The following is an 18819-nucleotide window of genomic DNA, read 5'->3' on the forward strand; positions in this document are numbered from 1 at the left end:
GCGTAGATGCATCTCAGCGGCAAATTCGTCGTCCGCTTTGGTGCCCCGATTAGAATTGCGCAATGGAGCGGCTCGATGTGAGGACCCAGTTTCCTCAATCTCGGTGCAACCAAATTGATCGACACAGTAGTATGGTAGTTTACCATCAGGAACATCTCGGACTGGTCTAACATGACGTATGATGAGGTGATGAGGTATTTGCCCCTCGGATCTTCACAATTCCAGGCATAGCTCAAAGATCTCTTTACACAGCCCCCTTCTTGGCATTTTGGATGCTACACGAACACGGTACATGGTTGCCAAGATCATATCGAGGGGACCTCAAATGCTCGCCCATGGGCTTTTCAGCAACACTATTTCGATTCTGCGCCGGAGCGGTCCTTTCGAGGTTCAATGGTTCACCATGTCTTTTCTCTTCACAAAATCACGAGCGCGGATAATTTGACTTTTCCGTTATCCATCGAGGACTATCAGCGCTATGTATTTGGCGATGACAAGCTAGCGCACCGTCTCGGCACGGACCTCGCTAAAGCCTTCATTGCCCATGGCCCTGGGTTTGAGGCTACACAGTCTACGCGACCTGCGACTAAGACGAGCAATCAGCTCCCGACGGACGACGTTACGGTTGCCGTTCTATCCGGCTACGTTCCTACGGCCACTCACAGCCTTCGTAACCACTTCGTCGCCTATTTGAATCGACATCTGATCTCAATCAACGCAAGGCCAGCACTCAAGATTGATGTGCATGGTGTGGAGGAAGACTCGCAGACACGGAAGGGCGCACAGACGAGCTCTATAGAAGCGTATCACGTCGACCGAAAGCGTTTGGAATCCAGGACTATCGTCGTATTAGCCGACATACGCATGAGTCAGGAACAAGAAGATCGGATCAATCAATCGCTACAAAACCTTCGGATCGATAATCAGGTCATCTTCGCGTATCTGGTGTCACTCGACGGTCCTCCAAATCCTGTTGCCTTATTGCCCATCTTGTCGCGCGTCGTCAGCCCTTCCATTAAGGATGCCGAAAGCATTGCACAGGCAGACCAGTTCACGATGAACCAGTGCTATGTGCAATCTACGTTGGGGCGGGACCGTGTTGAGTTCTGTCAGTTTGTGAGACGGCAGGACGATTACTTTGTGCGACTGTTGCTCGACTACGCTATTGGTGGTAGCTTTCACAAGGACGAGCTTTTTGAGCAGAATGTCAACTTTTTGCTTTGGGAGATTGGAGTACGGGAAAGCCTATGAAAGGGGTGATGGTGTAGACTAGGGACTGAGTATGCTATGCTACTCGAAATGCTTCGTACCCGACTCCGTGGGCTATTAAGATGTCTTATCGGTGTGTTCGTAAGTAGCAAGGTTTCGCGCGTTGGGAGTCATAGCCCAAAGCTGACAGGTTTGTGCTTGTGTATCTTGGCGGAATGCGGTTTGGCTATTATCCACATGTCGACAAGTGAGGCACACTGAACTTCGCTCTTTCAAGAACATTCCGAAACAAATCTCGTGTGACACTAGATCTACCACAAAGCACCCCCTAAGCTTTGAATGAAACTAAATGTGACAAGAATTTGTCACTTTACCACAGGCTCGCAACATCCTCGTAGTTTACCTCTTACTGGATCATGACATCGAAACAAGTAGTCCACTTTGGCTTTCCCCCATACGACCACACCCAGACCATCATGTGTCGTCCCGGGGCCATACATTCAGGTCTATATTAAAATTAGCAAAGCACTTCTTGATCTCGATTACACTCCAAAGTCCAAATTTGACTGGAGGTGGGAATTACTCACAGCTTCAATGTCATCCAGTTACCTTTATCCTTCAGAGCAGGTGGGGCTACAACAGTCTTATCCAACGGCCATGCAAAGCTCTCCTCGGCAAATCCATTTTCTTGCACTTTATACTCTTCGGTAAACTCGCTCACGTTTATAATATCGGCTTCAGCCTCACCCTTCCAGTATACACTCACCCGTCCTGCATCCCCGTTCCCGCCAGCGTTTTGTCCACGGGAATGACCATTGCCGCCGAACATGAGCTTTAACTCACTACCTGCAGCTGCAGTAGCCATGGGTGCGGGGGCGGAATGGAAGGCGAGTTTGGGGTCTTTGGGCGTGAGGTGGTAAGTTGGAGTACGTTGACTGGGGTGACATGCATGGGTATCGCCTTTACTAGCGGCGAGACTGAGATCCCAGATATAGTGGCTAGATTCATCAACCCAATCTCCGGGGTTCTGCTTTGCACGGGGCCAGCCGTGGCAAAGGTCGGCAAACCAGGGCATGCTGCGCGAATACTAATTAGATATACGGCGCTCGGCCTCGCTGAACTTCGTGCTTCTTTATAGGAATTGGCTACTCACAGTGGATCTATCTGGCGATACGGCGTCTCCGCTGCAGCCTTTTCCATCTCTGGCCGGATTCCGGTGTTGTTGTGGTCGGTGCAGTGTAGCCATGAGTGTGCAGATGCCACGGAAATGAAGGCTAGCACCGTGGGTTTGATACCGAGCATTATGTCTTAGATAGGTGCGTGATCAGTCACAGAAGATGGAGACTTAGAGATGATTAAGTTATAAACTGTTAGGAATATCGACAATTTATGTGGTAAGAGATTGATATTGAATTGTGACAGCAAAACCACTTGAATGTTTAGCTGAGTGATGATTGAAAATACAACTTCACGTCCCCGTCCTTCAAGACTATCCATGCGCCGTGTTCGACGAACGAACTTCGTTCGCCTTTTGCAACCACCCAACTCCTGAGGACTTCTCAGGTGCACTATATGCCCTTCCCACCCATGCGCTCTCGCATCACCGGATGCAGGCCATGTCCCCAAGCGTCGGTAATATCCTTCCCCGGGCCACTTCGTCCAACATATTCCCCAGAAATCATCACACCCTTAACCGCAACGTTGCACAGCACCCTGCCTAAAGCCTTTGGTAGTTTCCAAAGAACAAGCCGACCGAGTCCATGAATCCATCCCCACCAGAAGCTGTAGATATGCAAGAGGTATCCGTTGGCCGGGGTTTCCCAATTGATTGTCAATTCTTTGAGTGATTCCAGAGAAGTTGGGAAGTGAGGAACCCATTGGAGGTCCATGACATCGCCGCGATGGAAGGCGGCAGCCAGGTTGAATGCAGTCACGAGCAAACTGCACTGCACCTGGAACTTGACCAAATTCCAAATGAACCCAAGTGCTTTTCTCATTGAGTGATACAGTCGGGGTAAGGTATCAGCAAGCGCTTCTCTAATCGTCCTTTTGTTTTGATAGATTGGATCTTTGCCTCGGCATGGGTCTTCTGCGTTGAGCGCGTCGGTTAAACATGTTCTCTGGTCGATGAGATCCGGTAGATCACAACTCGCCGGAGTAGCAGGAATGTGTCTAGTCGGTGTGCCTAGGGAGTCATGAGTTTTTGAGGGCATGAATGCGGCAAAATAACGGACGTACCACTGATGCTTTGTCTTCTCTCTAATGCCTCAAAATCAAGACTTTGCGTTGCGTTTCGTGCATTAGGCATGATCTTTTCGAGGTAATACGTTGAACGAGAAGGACCCATGGTGTAGGAGATGGCCGGCACGCAGATTAAGAACGCAGCTAGGAACCGTGCTCGGGAGAGAAGTAGCAAAATAAGGTATAAGCCTAGTGCTGCAGCCTTTACAACATTAATCGGTGTCTTGCTTGGGACACGTGACATGGACTTTGGGGACTACTGACAAGACAGGGCCTCGCTTTGCGCATGATGAGATCAAGAAAATTATATCGTTCTTCTTTGAACTCAGGCTCAATAGTTTTGGCTATTATAACTCTGCTGGCCCGCTGTATCGGTCGCGCGGTGCGGGTAGGTACGGGTTCGCTATAGACATACCATTCATCAAGAAACGAGATGTCTTGCGGGTGGTTGATGCTTCCATGTCTACGAGCGTTTTTGTAAGCTTGGCTGCGTGTGTAGTAGTCGGATATCACGGGCATTTTGTAGAAGTATCCAAGAAATCTTGAACGAAAGGGGTGTCAATTAGAGGTATTTGTTAAGAGCGCGAAGAATGGTAATGCCAGTATTAATGAAGGAGGTTGAAGAAAGCGAGCTGTGAACAAAGAAGGCAGCCACAACTTCTGTATCCGGAATCCCACAAAGAGTTGGGGTAAGCGGCAATCTTTGAGCTTCCACAAGGGATATGCAGGAAATTGAGATACTGCAGAGTGTTAGCGAACCTACTCAAAACATCACTAGATTTAAATTGATCACACTATTCTACGCCAAAATTACTCTTGTTGCATCCTACTTCCATCAAACCCGTTGAACAAGGTCTTCCTCCCCTTTGTTTGAGGATCTCCTATGTTCGACTCCTTTCACGGAATAAATAACACTGAAAGATCCTCACTCTCACCCCTCAATATGCACGTAATCAGCGGTACTGAACTAATTATCGGGAATAATCTCACTAGTCCTCGACCAAGGTAGCGACAGGTACGACAGGTACGACAGGTAGAATGCTGAGCTATGAAGACCTTAGTGGTTGAGATAGTCGGAGATTGCAATATCCAAGAGGCTATTACGCTTAGCTTTGCAACGCAAATATGATTTTATCGTTTCTTCTCTTCCATAAGCTCTTCTCGTACACACCTTGTTGTAGTACTGTTTTCCACGCAACGATACGGCTTCGAGAGCTAAGAGATATGAGGGGTGGCAGATTCGCGAGTCTGTCGCGACGATTTGCGCGTACAAGCTGCACTAGACAAGCATAGGCATTTCACAAGTAATAAATCTACCACTTAGTCATCGCACAATCGTGCTGCGTGTCTAGATGTCAATGACATAGTACAGATGGCTAATCTTAGGACTATTCGGCCTGTTATACCCGGGCGTATCGATAAGGCGTTGGTGGGGCATGAAAACCGGTCCCTACGTCATCGCGCCGAAAAACGCGACGCGCGACCTGTTGTACTGCTGGAGGTACTAGATAACAAATAATGGAAATCCGGGCAGCTTCGGCACTGCGGACTGAAACTTTGCTCTTAATCGTATAATAAGTGCTTACTAGACTCCCATGTTATCGCACCTGAGACCTTCAATTTCAGTTCGAGCATTGCAACGGTCATCTATCTCATCTCCCCCACGCGTTCAACAGCACACCACAAGCATGTCTACCACCTCGAAGCCGCAAGATAATAGCAAATTCGGGCATTTGCCCCTCTCGACGTCCGGGCCACAAGAGACAACCTTGACCGTACATTCACCCTCATGAAGTCGAACCATGTGACACTGATATAGAAGCCAGGGAAATGCGCTCCTCCGGACGCCATACTTCAACAAGGGCTCGGCCTTCACTAAAGAAGAGCGTGATACCTTCAAACTCCATAGCCTCCTACCTTCAAACATGCAAACCCTTGACGAGCAGGTCAGGCGCGCGTACGCCCAGTACAGCTCTCGTCCGAACGATCTCGCGAAGAACACTTTCATGGCGAGTCTGAAGGAGCAAAATCACGTCCTATACTACAAGGCATGAAGGCAATAGGTTCATCGAATCGAGTCATCGCTGACCCGTTGCAGCTCATTCTCGACCACCTCAAGGAAATGTTCCCCGTCATCTACACCCCGACCGAAGGTGATGCCATAGCCGAGTACTCTACGCTCTTCAGAAGGTCTGAAGGCTGTTTCCTTAATATCGATGATGCCGACCGTATAGAGGACGACATCAAACAGTGGGGCAATCCCGAGGACATCGATGTGATAGTCGTGAGCGACGGACAGCAGATTTTGGGTATCGGAGACCAGGGAGTTGGAGCGATCTTAATCAGTGTGGCTAAATTGGTCATCTACACGCTATGCGCTGGCATCCATCCGTCGAGAACGTTGCCCGTAGTACTCGACTGTGGTACCGATGTGAGTGTTGGCAATGCTCAGTCGCTTTTTGATCTTGCTAACAACATGTAGAACAAGGAATTGCTTGATGATGATCTGTATCTTGGCTTGCCTAAAGGCCGCGTTCAAGGCGAGCGATATGACGACTTCGTTGATAAATTCGTCAGCGCTTGCAGGAAGCGGTACCCGAAAGCATACATCCACTTCGAGGACTTTGGATTGAACAACGCGCGGAGAATTCTCGATAAATACACGCCCGAGATCGCCTGCTTCAACGATGATGTACAGGGGACTGGGTGTGTCACTCTTGCCGCTATCATGGCAGCTTTCAAAGTCAGCGGCGTGAATTGGGACGAAGCTCGGTTCGTTATGTTTGGATCGGGATCAGCAGGTACTGGTATTGCCGATCAGATCAAGGATGCCATTGCGCAGAATACCGGAAAGTCTGTAGAAGAGGCAGGACGTCAGATCTGGTGCGTTGCCACCAACTGCTAGAACTCGTTACTGGAAACTGACATACTGCCAGGTGTGTTGATAAACCAGGGCTTCTCTTGCAGGGCAAGAAAAACGAGCTCACCCCAGCCCAGCTCCCTTACGCAAGAGCCGACAAAGAGTGGGAAGGCAAGGAACACGGCGACCTTCTATCAGTCATCAAGGAAGTCAAGCCGCATGTTCTCATTGGCACATCTACCAAACCAGGAGCATTCACGCAAGACGCTATTCGAGAGATGGCGAAGCATGTGGAGCGCCCTGTGATCTTCCCGCTATCGAACCCAACTAGACTGCACGAAGCAAAGCCGCAAGATCTGTATGACTGGACCGACGGAAAGGCCCTGGTGGCTACAGGCTCACCATTCCCACCAGTGAAGCACAATGGGAAGGAGTATGAAATCTGTAAGTCTTGTCTTGAACCTGAAATGTCTGTTTACTGATGGTTACTAGCCGAGTGCAACAACTCTGTGACCTTCCCTGGAATTGGTCTCGGCGCAATTCTCAGTCGCACGCGCCTGATGACTCCCGCTCTCCTCGTCGCCGCCGTCAAGGCTCTCGCTTCAGCTGCTCCAGTGGTCAACAATTCAGGAGCCGGTCTCTTACCCGACGTCGAGAACGTTAGAGAGATCAGTGTCCAGATCGCAAAGAGTGTAATCAAGAAAGCTATCGAAGATGACCTTGCGCAGGAGAAGGATATTCCCACAAATGATGATGATCTAGAAGAGTGGATCCGCGAGCAGATGTGGAATGCAGAGTATCGACCACTGAAGCTAATCAAGGAGCATACAGCGAATGCACATGCAAAGGGCGAGGCGGGCACGGCTTCAGGCCACAGGGAAGCCAAGTTCGACCACTGAGACCTTGTCTCGATTCGATACACGAGAACAGAAGGTCTTGTGATGCCTCCATCCAGTCAGAAGCAAGATTTTATAACTCCTAATCCAAATACCAGAATCCTCTTTCGTGATACCAGTGTGAAACGCGTTGCTGGTAAAAGTATCTGGCAATCGACTAAGCTAGTGGATACCGTCCCTCGGGCCCCGTGCTTGATTACCAGGGGAATTGTGGGCCCGAGTACCTGAGCTTCAGGTGAAAGACTAGCGGCCAATTATCCCCCCCTACACCTATAAGTATCCCAAATCCCCCGCCACAACGCAGATACTGTTCTCTACACACATCCTGCTATCGCTCAACCGCCTCACTCAACATACTTGGAAATTCGAAACAGTCTCTCACATACTTCAAACAAACAACAAGTCAACAAGTCAACATGAAGATCACCATTCTCATCGGCGCGCTCTTCACCATGGCAGCTGTAGCTGTCCCTGGAACTGTACGTTTACCTCATACACCCTTCTGACTACCTCACTTGCCCACTCAGGTACGTTCATCTTGCTAACGCATATTTAGGACTCGCTCAAGCGCTCCTTCAAGGACGTCGCTGTCGCCGTCAATGGCTCACTTACCCACGTCCTGGCTCCCTGTGTCGAGTGCCCTTGCGATGTAAGTACACACTCAGCTTGAATTACCTTTCAATTCCACGTTACTCGAAGCTAATTTTGATTTATAGGGTTGGGACGGACCTTGCCACTGCGTTCCGAACGGCTGTTGCTGCACCTAGGTGGACCCTGCGCAGCCGCCTGCTACTTTCCTCGACACTTCTTCCCCCGAAGATTGTCCCCTTGGAATACGCACAATTCGGCTCATCAGCATGGCTTCGGCGTTATATGGGTGTCATTTCACGATTTGATAAGGTGGCGGGTTTCTGGGTTATAATGTCACTGGGATAGAAAGGGTTCGATATGGCGACTTGAGAGTGAAAGATTCGCTCTTACTGGCGCTTGGTTAGATCCGACATTTTCTCTTTGGCATGGATCTGGGAACATAAGGCAGATGACGATATGTGTTCATTGCAATCCACGAGCTTATCATAACCCCCAATTGGTCACTCATGTGAAATCTTTGAGAGGTGGTGGACTTTCCGTTCCTTCATCTTCTCAGCCTGCTCTTCTCTACTTGAAGTTCGTACCCACTACTATGTGTGAGATATATTTCATTCGGTGACTGCACGAATTATTTTCTGACTAACGCTCACAACAAATACAGGACCTCATATGTTTAGTGCTTCTATGTTGCAAGTGCGCCAGGTTTATACATTTAGCACTGTTCTTCGCCCGGCCAGAGGTTACCCATGTCCAAGGTTGTCTAGTGTATGATCCTCACCTACCCATGCAATCCGCCGATCCCACTATAGCAGCCACACCCTGCAGTTCACAAGGCTAGCATCGCGCTACCTGAGCTTGATTGAAACTAGTCCCAAAAGAGTGCATCTTCTATCTTGGAGCCTCTCAACATATCCAGCACCTTCCTTCTACAACATCATGCGGCATCACAAGACTTCGACGATAGGAAGGGGTTCATGAAGGCTGGTGTTCCATGTGCCTCTCATCATCTTTCGTTCTGCGTCTACTTCTGTCCCGTCTTCCAGCTTGGCCTTTCTGAGATCAGCCCCGAGAGCGCTTTGCAGTTGAGGATGTTCGCCGCAACGAAGAAAGGTTTCGGGGTCTGCTCGAACTCCTTGCCTTTGAGATAGGCCATAATCTGGTTTGTCGCTGTTGGCTCTGAGTCCAAATGTTCTCACCTCCACTGGCGTCACTCTTCTCAATTCATCTTCCGTTAACCCCCAATCCAACCAAACGATCTACTCAGAGTTATATTTTGCATATCGATAATAAGAAGCTTGGTCTTGGCTGGATCAATTATCACGTTCGTGATCTCGCAATCGAGGGGAATTCGAGGCTCTATTGGGAGAGTCTGCTGTCGCGGGATGGGTCGAGTCCCATCCATCTTGGAGGGACCATGTTCAAAAGTTCTCTGGGGTGCCAACGAAGATTCTCTCGTGCACATTTTCAAGAGACAGTTGTCGATCGAAAACACTATCAAAACTTTTCGAGGTAGCTTGAAGGCTGGTCTCTCATCAGAAGCGTCATCGGTTGTTGAAGGCGATTGACCGGAGAACACCCAGACTCCGGAATGGATAAAAACGAACGCATTGTTAAACATTGTGGTGATTGTATTGTGAGATTTGAGTCTGCCGTATAAAGGATACCTGGATGTCGTGCGGGGGTCTGGTTTGGAAATCACACAACGCACAGTTCACGTTTGGCGTAGGCGTCCACTTTCCCGTTATCTTCTGACTCAGTTTCTTGACACACATGGAAAATCGTTATAAATGAGGAGATCATCATTTCCGTGATATAAATCCTAGGCCCGTGAAGCCTCCCAGAAACCATAATCACAAATGACTACATTACCTCAACTACACACCTATTTCCGTGGACTTGCTTTTGCCAGCCACTCCTGAATTCTCCCCCCTGCAGTCCGTGGAAGATCCTTGTACCTCTCGCCATCATATGTCTCATCAATCGACTGCGCAAGACGCTGCGCTTTCCTAATGGTAAGTCTCTTCGCGCCCGCCCAAGGCGTCTTCTCCACGAAAGCATCCGCCTCGCCCACCAACTCCATTCTCTTATCCCGGACAGCCCGGCCATCCGCCTTCTCCGCGGCACAAAACGCACAGCTACATTCAAACCCCCAAGTCGTCATCAGGGCTGCTTTGCGTGCATCGTAGTCCTGGGACTCGTCGTAGCTGTGGAAGATTTCTTCTCCGGCTTGGATGGGTCGCGCGGCGCGCAGAATCATCAGGTCGCCAATGTACTCTTTTTCTGCGTTGGCGATGCAGGAGTGGTTGATGTAGGCGGCATGGATCCAAAGACCGGTGCTGGCGTTGCGCGCGCCTTCCTCGCCATGCTGGGATCCAGGGCCGAAAGCGTTGCGGGACATGATATCGTGTACCCGGAAGACGTCGACGACTGCGCCCTCTTCCGTCTCTGACACAGCCTTGCCATCGCCTTCGTAGTCGCCATAGAGGTCCATGACTGATTCGATCTGCGAGGGGTTGCTGAGGAGCTTTTGTACAATCGATTTGCCCAAGCCGACGGGTGATACCCTGATCTTGTCGTCACGAACATCGTAAGTCATTGCCGTCAGAGCCTCACTTTCGTGGCCCCAGACAACACAGAAAGCCTTCTCACACATGACGATCTCGCCCGGAGCTATGCTTCGTGTCGCATACAAGCCGCGTCCTCGTCCTGCGCTGTCTTTGATCTCGGTGTTCTTGATGAATGTTGCCGCATCCACGCGCGGACGTCCCTTTGATAGCCCGGTGCTGATTTTCATAAAATCGTAAGTTCCCGAGTCTTGTTCGCGAAGACGTGACGCGATCTTCTTGAGTTGAACTTTCGCATCCTTGTCGTCTGGCGTAAGTTTTTGTTGCTCCTCAAAGAAGCGTTTTGCCTCCTGGTATCTGCCTTGACTGTATGCAGCAGAACCTGCACGGTAGAAAGCTTTGCTATCGAGGTCCTTGGATCGCTGGTCATCTTTTCCGGTAAGAGAAGCGCGGGCATCAGTCTTCACTTCGTCCAACTGGTTCAAGAGTAGATTCACGTAGGCGCGGTTGCGGGAAATATCTCGGGCCAGATCGGGATTCGAGTCTGACAGAAGAGGTTGCTTTGCAACATTCAGACCTTCCGTATACTTGGCATGAGCTAGCGGAAGGTCTTGTTTCTTGAGTGCGGCGTTGCCCTGTGTCTTGTACTTTGTAGCTAGCTTTTCTGCAGCAGCAGAATCCTCGACCTGCGTCTTTCCATGTGCTTCTTCTTGATAAACAACCAGATCCGAAGGATGGTCTATTCGAATGGTGGCTTCACCCTGGTCGGTAAGGGTAAAGTATGGCTCCTTGATTATGAAGTGTTTGGCCGATTCCAGTACGTCCTCGTCGTGCCTTGACTTGTGCAAACACATCTCCAGCCGCTCCGTCTCTTTTAACTCTTCATCTTGCACCATAGTCCATGATCTGGCCACAAGCGTTACCACCGGACTTGAACGCTTGATAGTGAGTTTGCGTCCTCGATGATGTGTATCCATGAGAAGATCGGCCATTTTCATTGGCTGTAAGTCTTCAAGAGAGACTGTGCATGGCGGATACGGCTGTCCCACGGCAACAACAGGTATGGTATCTCCTCGTCCTTTGGTGTGCGTCATGTCTGGATCTGGTGCACCGCCCATATCTGCCATGAGTGCCGCGCCAGTTGCTTGTTGGTGGGCGGCTAACTGGTCCCTGGGCTCCCGAGCATGGCCGACCTTTTCTAAGCAATTCTTAGATCTCTCTTTGACAGTGTGACGGATGCGTTCCGCCTCTTGTTCGGTGAGAAAGATTGTATTTCTCTCATTTTGAGAAGCCATCCTGACTTGCAGGCGTCGAAAGCGCTACGAAGCCAAAGCGTGTTGGAAACAACAAGGCTTTGATGAGATTGACCAGCACCAACAGTGACCGGGTGTCTACAGGAAAGTCAATTGAACGCTTGCCAAGTGAATGGTGTAGGCCAATGAATGAGGCGAGTGGACAGCGTATTGAGCTTGTTGTGATGGAGGTCGAGCGGAATGCTTTCAAGGCCAAACGAGTGACGTTTAGCGCTTAATACTATCCTCCAGACAGCTATGTTGATTCCAACACGGCGTATCTCGTATAATTCGCTGCTTTTAGTGCAAAAGAAAAAGTGATGCGAGGGGCAGATGAGGCTAGACGAAAATTGTTATCGATAGTGCTAACCGAAAATGCTCAAGTCGCATCTTCCCCGCCGACAGCTCCTCCAGGGCTTGCTACTACAATCAAATCATCTTAGACCTATTCTAGTAATACAACAATGCCCCCCACAGTCTATTTCCAAATACTAGAACTCTCCGCGCCCGCCATCTTCCCCTGCTGATACACGTCACTCAAAGCACCATAAAGACCCTTAACCCTGTCAATCTCCACCACCCATTTCCGTCTCTCATCATCATCCCCCTCCTCCATCGCACCAGCAACATCATCCAAAGACCTCGCGTGGAAAAACTTGTTACGTCTATTATACAGCGGCGCGCGCCCACCCTGACCCTCCCCCAGCCCACTCCGGACCGTGAAAACCTCCCTCAAAATCTCAATATCGTGCGGAATAGCGAACAAGTCCCGGCTCTCCTCGTACGAGAAGAGGAAGTAGACCTCGCTGAATCCCGACCACGCGATGCCGCTCAGACACAAGCTGCACGGCTCGTGTGTTGCGAGGAAGATGCAGTCTCGCGCAGGGTCGGGCCGCGTGGTGGGGTCGGGAAAGTCGGCGGTGAAGAATTGCTGGATGCAGTTTATTTCGCCGTGGAGGAGGGGGGAGATGCGCTCGTTGTTTGTCGCGGTTGTGTAGGGGTGCAGCGTGGTGCGGGATAGGATTGCTGCGCCGAAGAGCTTGGAGCCTGATGAGACGCCTTGCTGGGTCAGCGGGATGATGCGCTCTTCGATGGTGGAGAGGAGGGTGGAGAGGAGGTGGGTTTTAGATGGCGGTGGTGTGTCGACGGGAGCGGACATGGTGAGTTGGTGTGCACGTTGTTGCTGGTCGGAAGACGATTGTCGGATATAGACCACGAGAGGTAAGAGGAGTATTTACCAGTAGACAAGGATAAATAAGTTATATGGCCATTTGAATCGACTTTATATCCGGACAGTACCCAACTGTGTGTGATCGGAGGCGACCGGCGTGCTGAACACGGCGACTTCCGATGGCAAGATTGTGCACATAATACTTCCTTTTTCCCCTTAAACTGGATGTGAGAGTTAGTCCAAGTGGACTGCTTTACCATGCAGTGAAATGCCTCTAGCTTAACTAAGCGTGTCAGCTACAGAATGGATCAAATACCATAGTGTCGTACATGGCGATGCGAATTGGAAAAGAAACCAAAGTCCAAGGTCCTCTTATACAAGTTGTTACGGGGGCAAATTCAAAATCCATCTTCGATAGAAGCAGCATGTACAGTAAATATCTCATCTTTCATTGTCTTCAATCACCCTTCTCACTGGTATTCAAACCCCTCCAGGGGTACTAATCGCTCTCTCCCTCCCCCCACAGCGCCTGAATGGAGACGGCCCAGCCCAGCCCAAGGAACTCTTCATCAAAATTCTATACAAACTCACTCACTCACTCGCTCCAACCGACCCACCCCCCGCTTCCCTATGCATGCAATACAACGCAGCCACAGCCAACAAAAAGAGATCAATCTTTTGCTAAAAGTGTGCAGCCGAAAGAAAAGAAAGGAAAAAAAGAACCCCGCCCGAAAGTGATATCGTAATGCACCGCCTCGTAACGCCTAACAAAACTTGTGAAATCTACCAGTTCCCAACCCATGGCAGCTGGGTGGGTGGGTGAGGAGAAGCTTTGCCTCCAGATAATGCGCCGAAGTAGGCAATAAAAGAAACAAAAAAGAAAGGAAGGAAATGTGTATCTTTACCTGGAGAGGAGCCCGTGTGGGATGAATGGGGTTCAAGACCTTAGGCGCTGCCGGGCCTAGAAGAAGTGATGGAACATGTATGATCGACGAATAAGGATGACCGATCCTGGCGTAATCGGGCGTCGAAAGGAATGAAGAAAGACTATATCTTTCTCCGGACGGTAAACAGCTTGTGCTCTATCGTAGCCGCCGGCAGCGCAGCAGCGAAGTGATCTCGAACTTTTCATACGTCAGCAACAACTTAATTCACATACCCACATGTAATACTTACTCTCAGCAGAGTCAAACTGAATCAGAATATCATCATGCTCGCCAGGATATTCAACCTCATCCAAGCACACAAACCTTCTCTTGACCCCCGACCAGCCCGTCAGTCTGCCCTCGGCCTTCTGCATCTTGCCTTCGCCTCTCCTCTCCTCAACAGGCAGCGCGAACTTGGCATCGACGAGCTTGAGGCCAAATTTGCTACCTTTGTCTGTCTTCTCGAAGACGTCCATGGTGCGCAGTTGGAAGTTCATGGCGTCTGCGTGGGAGAAATCTTCGAAGAAGGCGAGGAGCTGGACAATATTGTCTTGTTGCACGATTTGCAGGCGGATGCTGGTTGCGGTCCATTGCTTGTAGATGGGTACTACCATGCGGCGGCGGGAGATGGAGAACGTGGAGGCAGTGCCGTCGAATTTGACATCAAATCCAGTCACAGCAAGCTGGAAGTCATGTAGGTCCTTGAACGAGTTGAAAGTCAATCGCCGAATGGTAGACGCGGTCGTCAGAGTTCTGAGTAACTCGGCGAGGGCTTCGGGGATACCGCGCTCTGTCCGGCTGCCATCAATCGCAATAGCCATATCTTGTTGGGCTTCGCGGAGGAGCGTGAGTTCAGCAGCGCCGTCGACCGGGAGGCGGACGAGGAGTTCACCTGGACCCAGGTTCAGGCGATCAGAGACAATGCCAGCACTATGCCTGCACACAATCCTCAAGCTCTCGCTCATCACGGTTGGTGCAGACTCCAGTCCTGTAGCTTCCGGATCTTCATTCATCACCTTGGCCTCCTGCCACTGCAATTTCTCGAAGAGGCGGCTGCTCTGTTGGCTGAACCCCTCGGCCTGATCTGCACTTTCAATATGGAAAGCTTTGAGTGGAACTTGTGCGAATGTCATCTCGCCCTCGGCCATGTTCATAGACGTAAAAGTACCAAAGAGGTGATTGCGATCATTCGTCTCCTGGAACACGAGGTGCACGGTACAATATCTCGGTTTCTTGTCCGGACCCTCTTCGCGGAAGTGCAGTCTCATAGCGGGTGCTTGATCGGGCTCGGTGACGTACTCGAAGTTCATCGGCTCCTGCTTGGTTCCTAGCTCGTGATTGACGAGACTGACTTGTTTGTTTTGCTGGCCCGTGACCAGTGCCATTCTGTATCCTCGGTGCAACTTTCGCTTTCCAGTGCCTTCGCTACTGCGCTCGATTCTCCGGAAAACCATGAGTTTACAACCTGGCACCCGTTCAGGCGGGAACGCAGACGGATTGGCCGGGTCCTTGTACGCAGCTTCTCGGAGATACAGCTTGCACGCGAATCGCTCGTCTCTCCGTTCTCGTAGATCTGACTCGACCCGATTGGTGTGTTCCACGATAGCCCAGAGGCTGCGCCAATCGCCTTCGCTAAGCTGGATATTGAGCGTGAATCCATGCCGTAATTGAACGCTGATTTGCTGCGACTGCTTCTTCCAGTTGACGTCGTTCCAGGTCACTCCACCTTCCGAATTCGAGACGATGATATTGATGAGATTGGTCTGACTGCAAATAGCGAGTTTAGTTTGGTACTCGTCCTTTGAACGCAGTACGGAGATGACAGTCGACATGGGAACGCGGTCTGTGTTGGGATCATCAGTGCTCAGCGAGGCTTTCACAAACATCCGGAAGTAGCAGAATTCGTTCTTCGTATCAGCAAGCGGGATGTACTGCGACAGGCTGAATTGCCGCTGTGGAGCGCCCTGCGTTGTCATTGGCGGAAGCCCTGAGACGAGTACGCTTGCCGCGTCCGGGGCAAACGCAGGATACTCCTCCCATATTGACTGGTCCTGGCCTTGGATGAGTGCCTGAGTCGGTGGCATGCTTTGGTGCTTGACCATCGACCCAACAAGTAATTTCAGGTAATGTGTTATCGCATTCTGGATCTCGTAGGCTTCTGCACTCGCAGCATCTCCGGCTTGTCTCGCTAGCTCAGCCTGCACATCAGGCCCTTGAGGCCCATACTTCCGTAGGCCAGGATGATTCGGAAGCACCTCGGTAACTATCCATAATACCTTTGCTAGGTCGACATGGGGTTGGGCCAGTCGTTCGGGCTGCTCTTCTGCAATCCTCGGCCGGCTCCGTATCAGTGTTTCCATTCCCGCGCGGCCCCTCAGAAACCACCAGGTAGCCACTCGAACCCATTGCAAGGGCGAATAATCATAAATTGAACCTCCCAATTGAGCAGTGAGTTGGAAAATGCCTTTCATATGCGTGACGCGTTCAGCAAAGTCATCGTAAGCTGATTCGCCCTGCATCTTGGTGTCTGACCGACCCAGAGGCTGTGATGGCTTTGCACTAGCGTCTGGTCTCGACCGCATCGGAAGCTGACCACCGGGCGAAATGGCAGACGATGGGGGGTGTTGTGTATGTGAGGGCGGGAAGTAGGATGCCCCTTTTTCAAACGGAGACGGAGGGGGTAGCGTGGAGTTTTGGCTAGCAGTGGAAAATGGGGGTTTCTCCATGGTGGACGGTGTTTGCTGGGCTGATAGGGAGGAGAATGGCTCTGATCGAATAGCGGGTGAGGCGCGTGCCGGGGAAGTTGTAGTATGCTGCGATGAAGCTCTTGACGACGGTCGTGCTGGAGAAGGTCCACGTCTCCTCGATCGGTGAGGATCATCGGCTTCTAGTGCCCGCAGTGGTGATCCCCTCACGGTGTCGACTGGCGGCGCTTGCGGTGGTGTTCTTCCGGCGAAGGGCGCAGAGGACGAAGGCGGTGTTGTTACTCTGAACTGTTCTGCCGACTGCACCGAACTCGCGTCTGAATCTCTTTTTGAGCCAGAGGCTGCCCGTTGCGCCGCTTCGTGTAGCGCTCTCCCCTCTGTTTCTCTCATCTTGACCCGCGCTGCAAAAGAATTCGGTTCTGCGGGTTCGCCGCGTAGGTAGCGCTCTACCAACATGGCCTGGTCATCGAGTGGAGAATCATCTCCCATCTTCAGCTCTGGCAAGTGTGGTATATTTGGAATTGCGGGAGCAGGCTCGTTTTCTGAGTGGGCAGCAGCTTGGTCGTGGAGGCCGGTCTGAGTCCGCTTGAACGGTTTTGGTCGGAAGCCGTCGTCCTCTTCGATGTTGGGCTGCACGGTAGGGTCGACTTGGCCATCCAAGCCAGTGGGTGCTCGCTCAACGACGCGCGGGCGTTCTCCCAGACCCATGGGGCCCAAGCGCTGCGGGGGCGGGGGTGGAGGATTCACGTAGGCGTTGATTTGGCCCATCTGGAGCCTCTGGCCGAGCTCTGGAGATAGCTCGCCGTGGGAGGTGAGGGTGCGCGTGAGGTTGTTTCTCTGCTCTGCCTGCGAAATGGTCCTGCCTATGCCGTTGCTCCGTGTACCCAGACTCGTGTCGTCCTGGTGCCCTTGCTGCTGCAGTTTTTCCACGTCGGGCGCGCCGTTGCTGGACGTTTTCCGCCTGGACACGTCGACGACCAGCTCGTCGCAGTCGTCGCCGCCATGGCCAATGATCTCGGGTACAGTGCGCACAAAGTTGACGGCCAGGCCTGGCTTGCGCGTGCCCGTCTTCAAGCCTCCCCGTCCTGGGCTCCTTCCCTCAGCGGCCACAGCGGCATTCAGGACGTCCTGGGCGCCAGGCCAGCGCTGGGCTCGGGCGACATCTATGCGGGGTCGGTTTGCGCTGGCGAGGAAGGCGGCGGCGGCGGCCTTTTGCTGCTGGGCTTTCTCGGTCGAGGGCTTGAGGAAGTCGTTGACGTCGTCGTCGTTGAGCTGCGCCTTTTGCGCGGGCGTCTGTTCGTTTGGGGAGGGCTTGGTCCGCCAGCGGCTCTTGGAGAACATGATGGTGCTGCCCGCAGACCAGAGGAAGAGGAAGGGATGCGGTCTAGGACGAATGCGGTTCCTGCGTAGGAGAGTGCTCGCGTGCCTGGATGTGAGGCGGTGCTCTGGCGGGTGCTGACGATAGTTATGGTGTGGAGGAGGGGAGGAGGCCGCGGCTCCAACGGGGCTGCTGGAACATGAAACGCAATGCTACGCGCCTCCAATGCCTACGTCTTCGTTTCGAGTAAATAAAGAGAGGGTCGTGGGGGAAGGGAAGCACAACACAGCTTTAGACTTTGTCGGGCAGCTGGGTCAGGGACCAACAAATGTCGTGGAACCTGCAGGTAGCAGTAGTGCCGATGGACTTGAAATGGCGGGACGGATGGGGAAGGGCTGCCGCTAGTGATTTACTCCGCTTAATCTTATAATTATCTGTAGCTCTCCTGCTCTGTACCAGCTTTGCCTCGAAGGTCTTTCTTTCGGTGAGAGAAGATGACACATGTCAAGGGAGGGAGAGAATTGAATACAACAGAAAACATGAGCAGACAACAGCCTCCCTAGTGTCTGTCTGTCGTGTCTGGAAGGCAGCGACGGCGGCCAACCCCACATTGGCCCCTCCTACTCCGTCTGTGCGCCGTGCCGCGCCCTTACTACCGCCCTACACATTCAATGGACAGCGAGAGAATGAATACAACTAATAACGTCTCTGCAAGTCATAAACACCACGATTCCATGACCATCATGTTGCGCTGTACCTGGTTTTCTCTCTCTTTCACATCTTCAAACTCCGACTATAAATACCCGGCCAGGCAGCTTCTCCACCGTCCAAGCCCAACCGTCGTTCCTATGGTGGAGCGTGACGACATGAGCATCAATGACGTGTGTATGTCCAGCAGCTCCATTGTGTGTGTCCTCCTGGAATCAAATCAATCATATCCGACAAGCTCTTCACCTCAACTGCGCAAAAATAAACCCACGCCAGTGTGGCGCAAAGTCTATATTCTGCCATACGTCCCAAAGGAGACGTGGAAAGGCGGCCATACT

General features: G+C 51.5%; 8 protein-coding genes across 8 annotated transcripts; 3 read left to right on the forward strand and 5 right to left on the reverse strand.

Moving 5' to 3' along the window:
- Window positions 1–393: 393 nt before the first annotated feature.
- On the forward strand, window positions 394–1251 carry K460DRAFT_281884 (uncharacterized protein; the record flags this gene model as incomplete). The annotated part of the gene is made up of 2 exons (XM_040928530.1): window positions 394–554; window positions 597–1251. 2 exons carry the CDS (start codon window positions 394–396, stop codon window positions 1249–1251), a joined length of 816 nt encoding a protein of 271 aa, XP_040788662.1.
- A 541-nt stretch (window positions 1252–1792) lies between these two features.
- On the reverse strand, window positions 1793–2511 carry K460DRAFT_377392 (uncharacterized protein; the record flags this gene model as incomplete). Its single annotated transcript, XM_040934965.1, has 2 exons — window positions 1793–2285; window positions 2363–2511. The coding sequence occupies 2 exons, from the start codon at window positions 2509–2511 to the stop codon at window positions 1793–1795; spliced, it is 642 nt and encodes a 213-aa protein (XP_040788663.1).
- A 266-nt stretch (window positions 2512–2777) lies between these two features.
- K460DRAFT_355822 (uncharacterized protein) lies at window positions 2778–3556 on the reverse strand (the record flags this gene model as incomplete). Its single annotated transcript, XM_040931907.1, has 2 exons — window positions 2778–3394; window positions 3448–3556. 2 exons carry the CDS (start codon window positions 3554–3556, stop codon window positions 2778–2780), a joined length of 726 nt encoding a protein of 241 aa, XP_040788664.1.
- A 1582-nt stretch (window positions 3557–5138) lies between these two features.
- Window positions 5139–7209, forward strand: K460DRAFT_377393 (uncharacterized protein; the record flags this gene model as incomplete). Its single annotated transcript, XM_040934966.1, has 6 exons — window positions 5139–5225; window positions 5277–5498; window positions 5549–5881; window positions 5933–6333; window positions 6387–6754; window positions 6803–7209. The coding sequence occupies 6 exons, from the start codon at window positions 5139–5141 to the stop codon at window positions 7207–7209; spliced, it is 1818 nt and encodes a 605-aa protein (XP_040788665.1).
- Window positions 7210–7616: 407 nt separating this feature from the next.
- Window positions 7617–7988, forward strand: K460DRAFT_417250 (uncharacterized protein). Its single transcript, XM_040937862.1, has 3 exons — window positions 7617–7685; window positions 7763–7855; window positions 7923–7988. Exons 1-3 carry the CDS (start codon window positions 7623–7625, stop codon window positions 7971–7973), a joined length of 207 nt encoding a protein of 68 aa, XP_040788666.1. The 5' UTR covers window positions 7617–7622; the 3' UTR covers window positions 7974–7988.
- A 1691-nt stretch (window positions 7989–9679) lies between these two features.
- Window positions 9680–11656, reverse strand: K460DRAFT_406326 (SET domain-containing protein; the record flags this gene model as incomplete). The annotated part of the gene is made up of 1 exon (XM_040936941.1): window positions 9680–11656. One exon carries the CDS (start codon window positions 11654–11656, stop codon window positions 9680–9682), a length of 1977 nt encoding a protein of 658 aa, XP_040788667.1.
- A 475-nt stretch (window positions 11657–12131) lies between these two features.
- On the reverse strand, window positions 12132–12812 carry K460DRAFT_377395 (cytidine/deoxycytidylate deaminase family protein; the record flags this gene model as incomplete). Its single annotated transcript, XM_040934967.1, has 1 exon — window positions 12132–12812. The coding sequence occupies one exon, from the start codon at window positions 12810–12812 to the stop codon at window positions 12132–12134; it is 681 nt and encodes a 226-aa protein (XP_040788668.1).
- Window positions 12813–13871: 1059 nt separating this feature from the next.
- On the reverse strand, window positions 13872–17796 carry K460DRAFT_283940 (uncharacterized protein; the record flags this gene model as incomplete). Its single annotated transcript, XM_040928696.1, has 2 exons — window positions 13872–13948; window positions 14001–17796. 2 exons carry the CDS (start codon window positions 17794–17796, stop codon window positions 13872–13874), a joined length of 3873 nt encoding a protein of 1290 aa, XP_040788669.1.
- Between the last annotated feature and the right edge of the window lie 1023 nt (window positions 17797–18819).

Source organism: Cucurbitaria berberidis (genome assembly GCF_010015615.1).
Source record: "Cucurbitaria berberidis CBS 394.84 unplaced genomic scaffold K460scaffold_3, whole genome shotgun sequence".
Classification (NCBI taxonomy): Eukaryota; Fungi; Ascomycota; class Dothideomycetes; order Pleosporales; family Cucurbitariaceae; genus Cucurbitaria; species Cucurbitaria berberidis.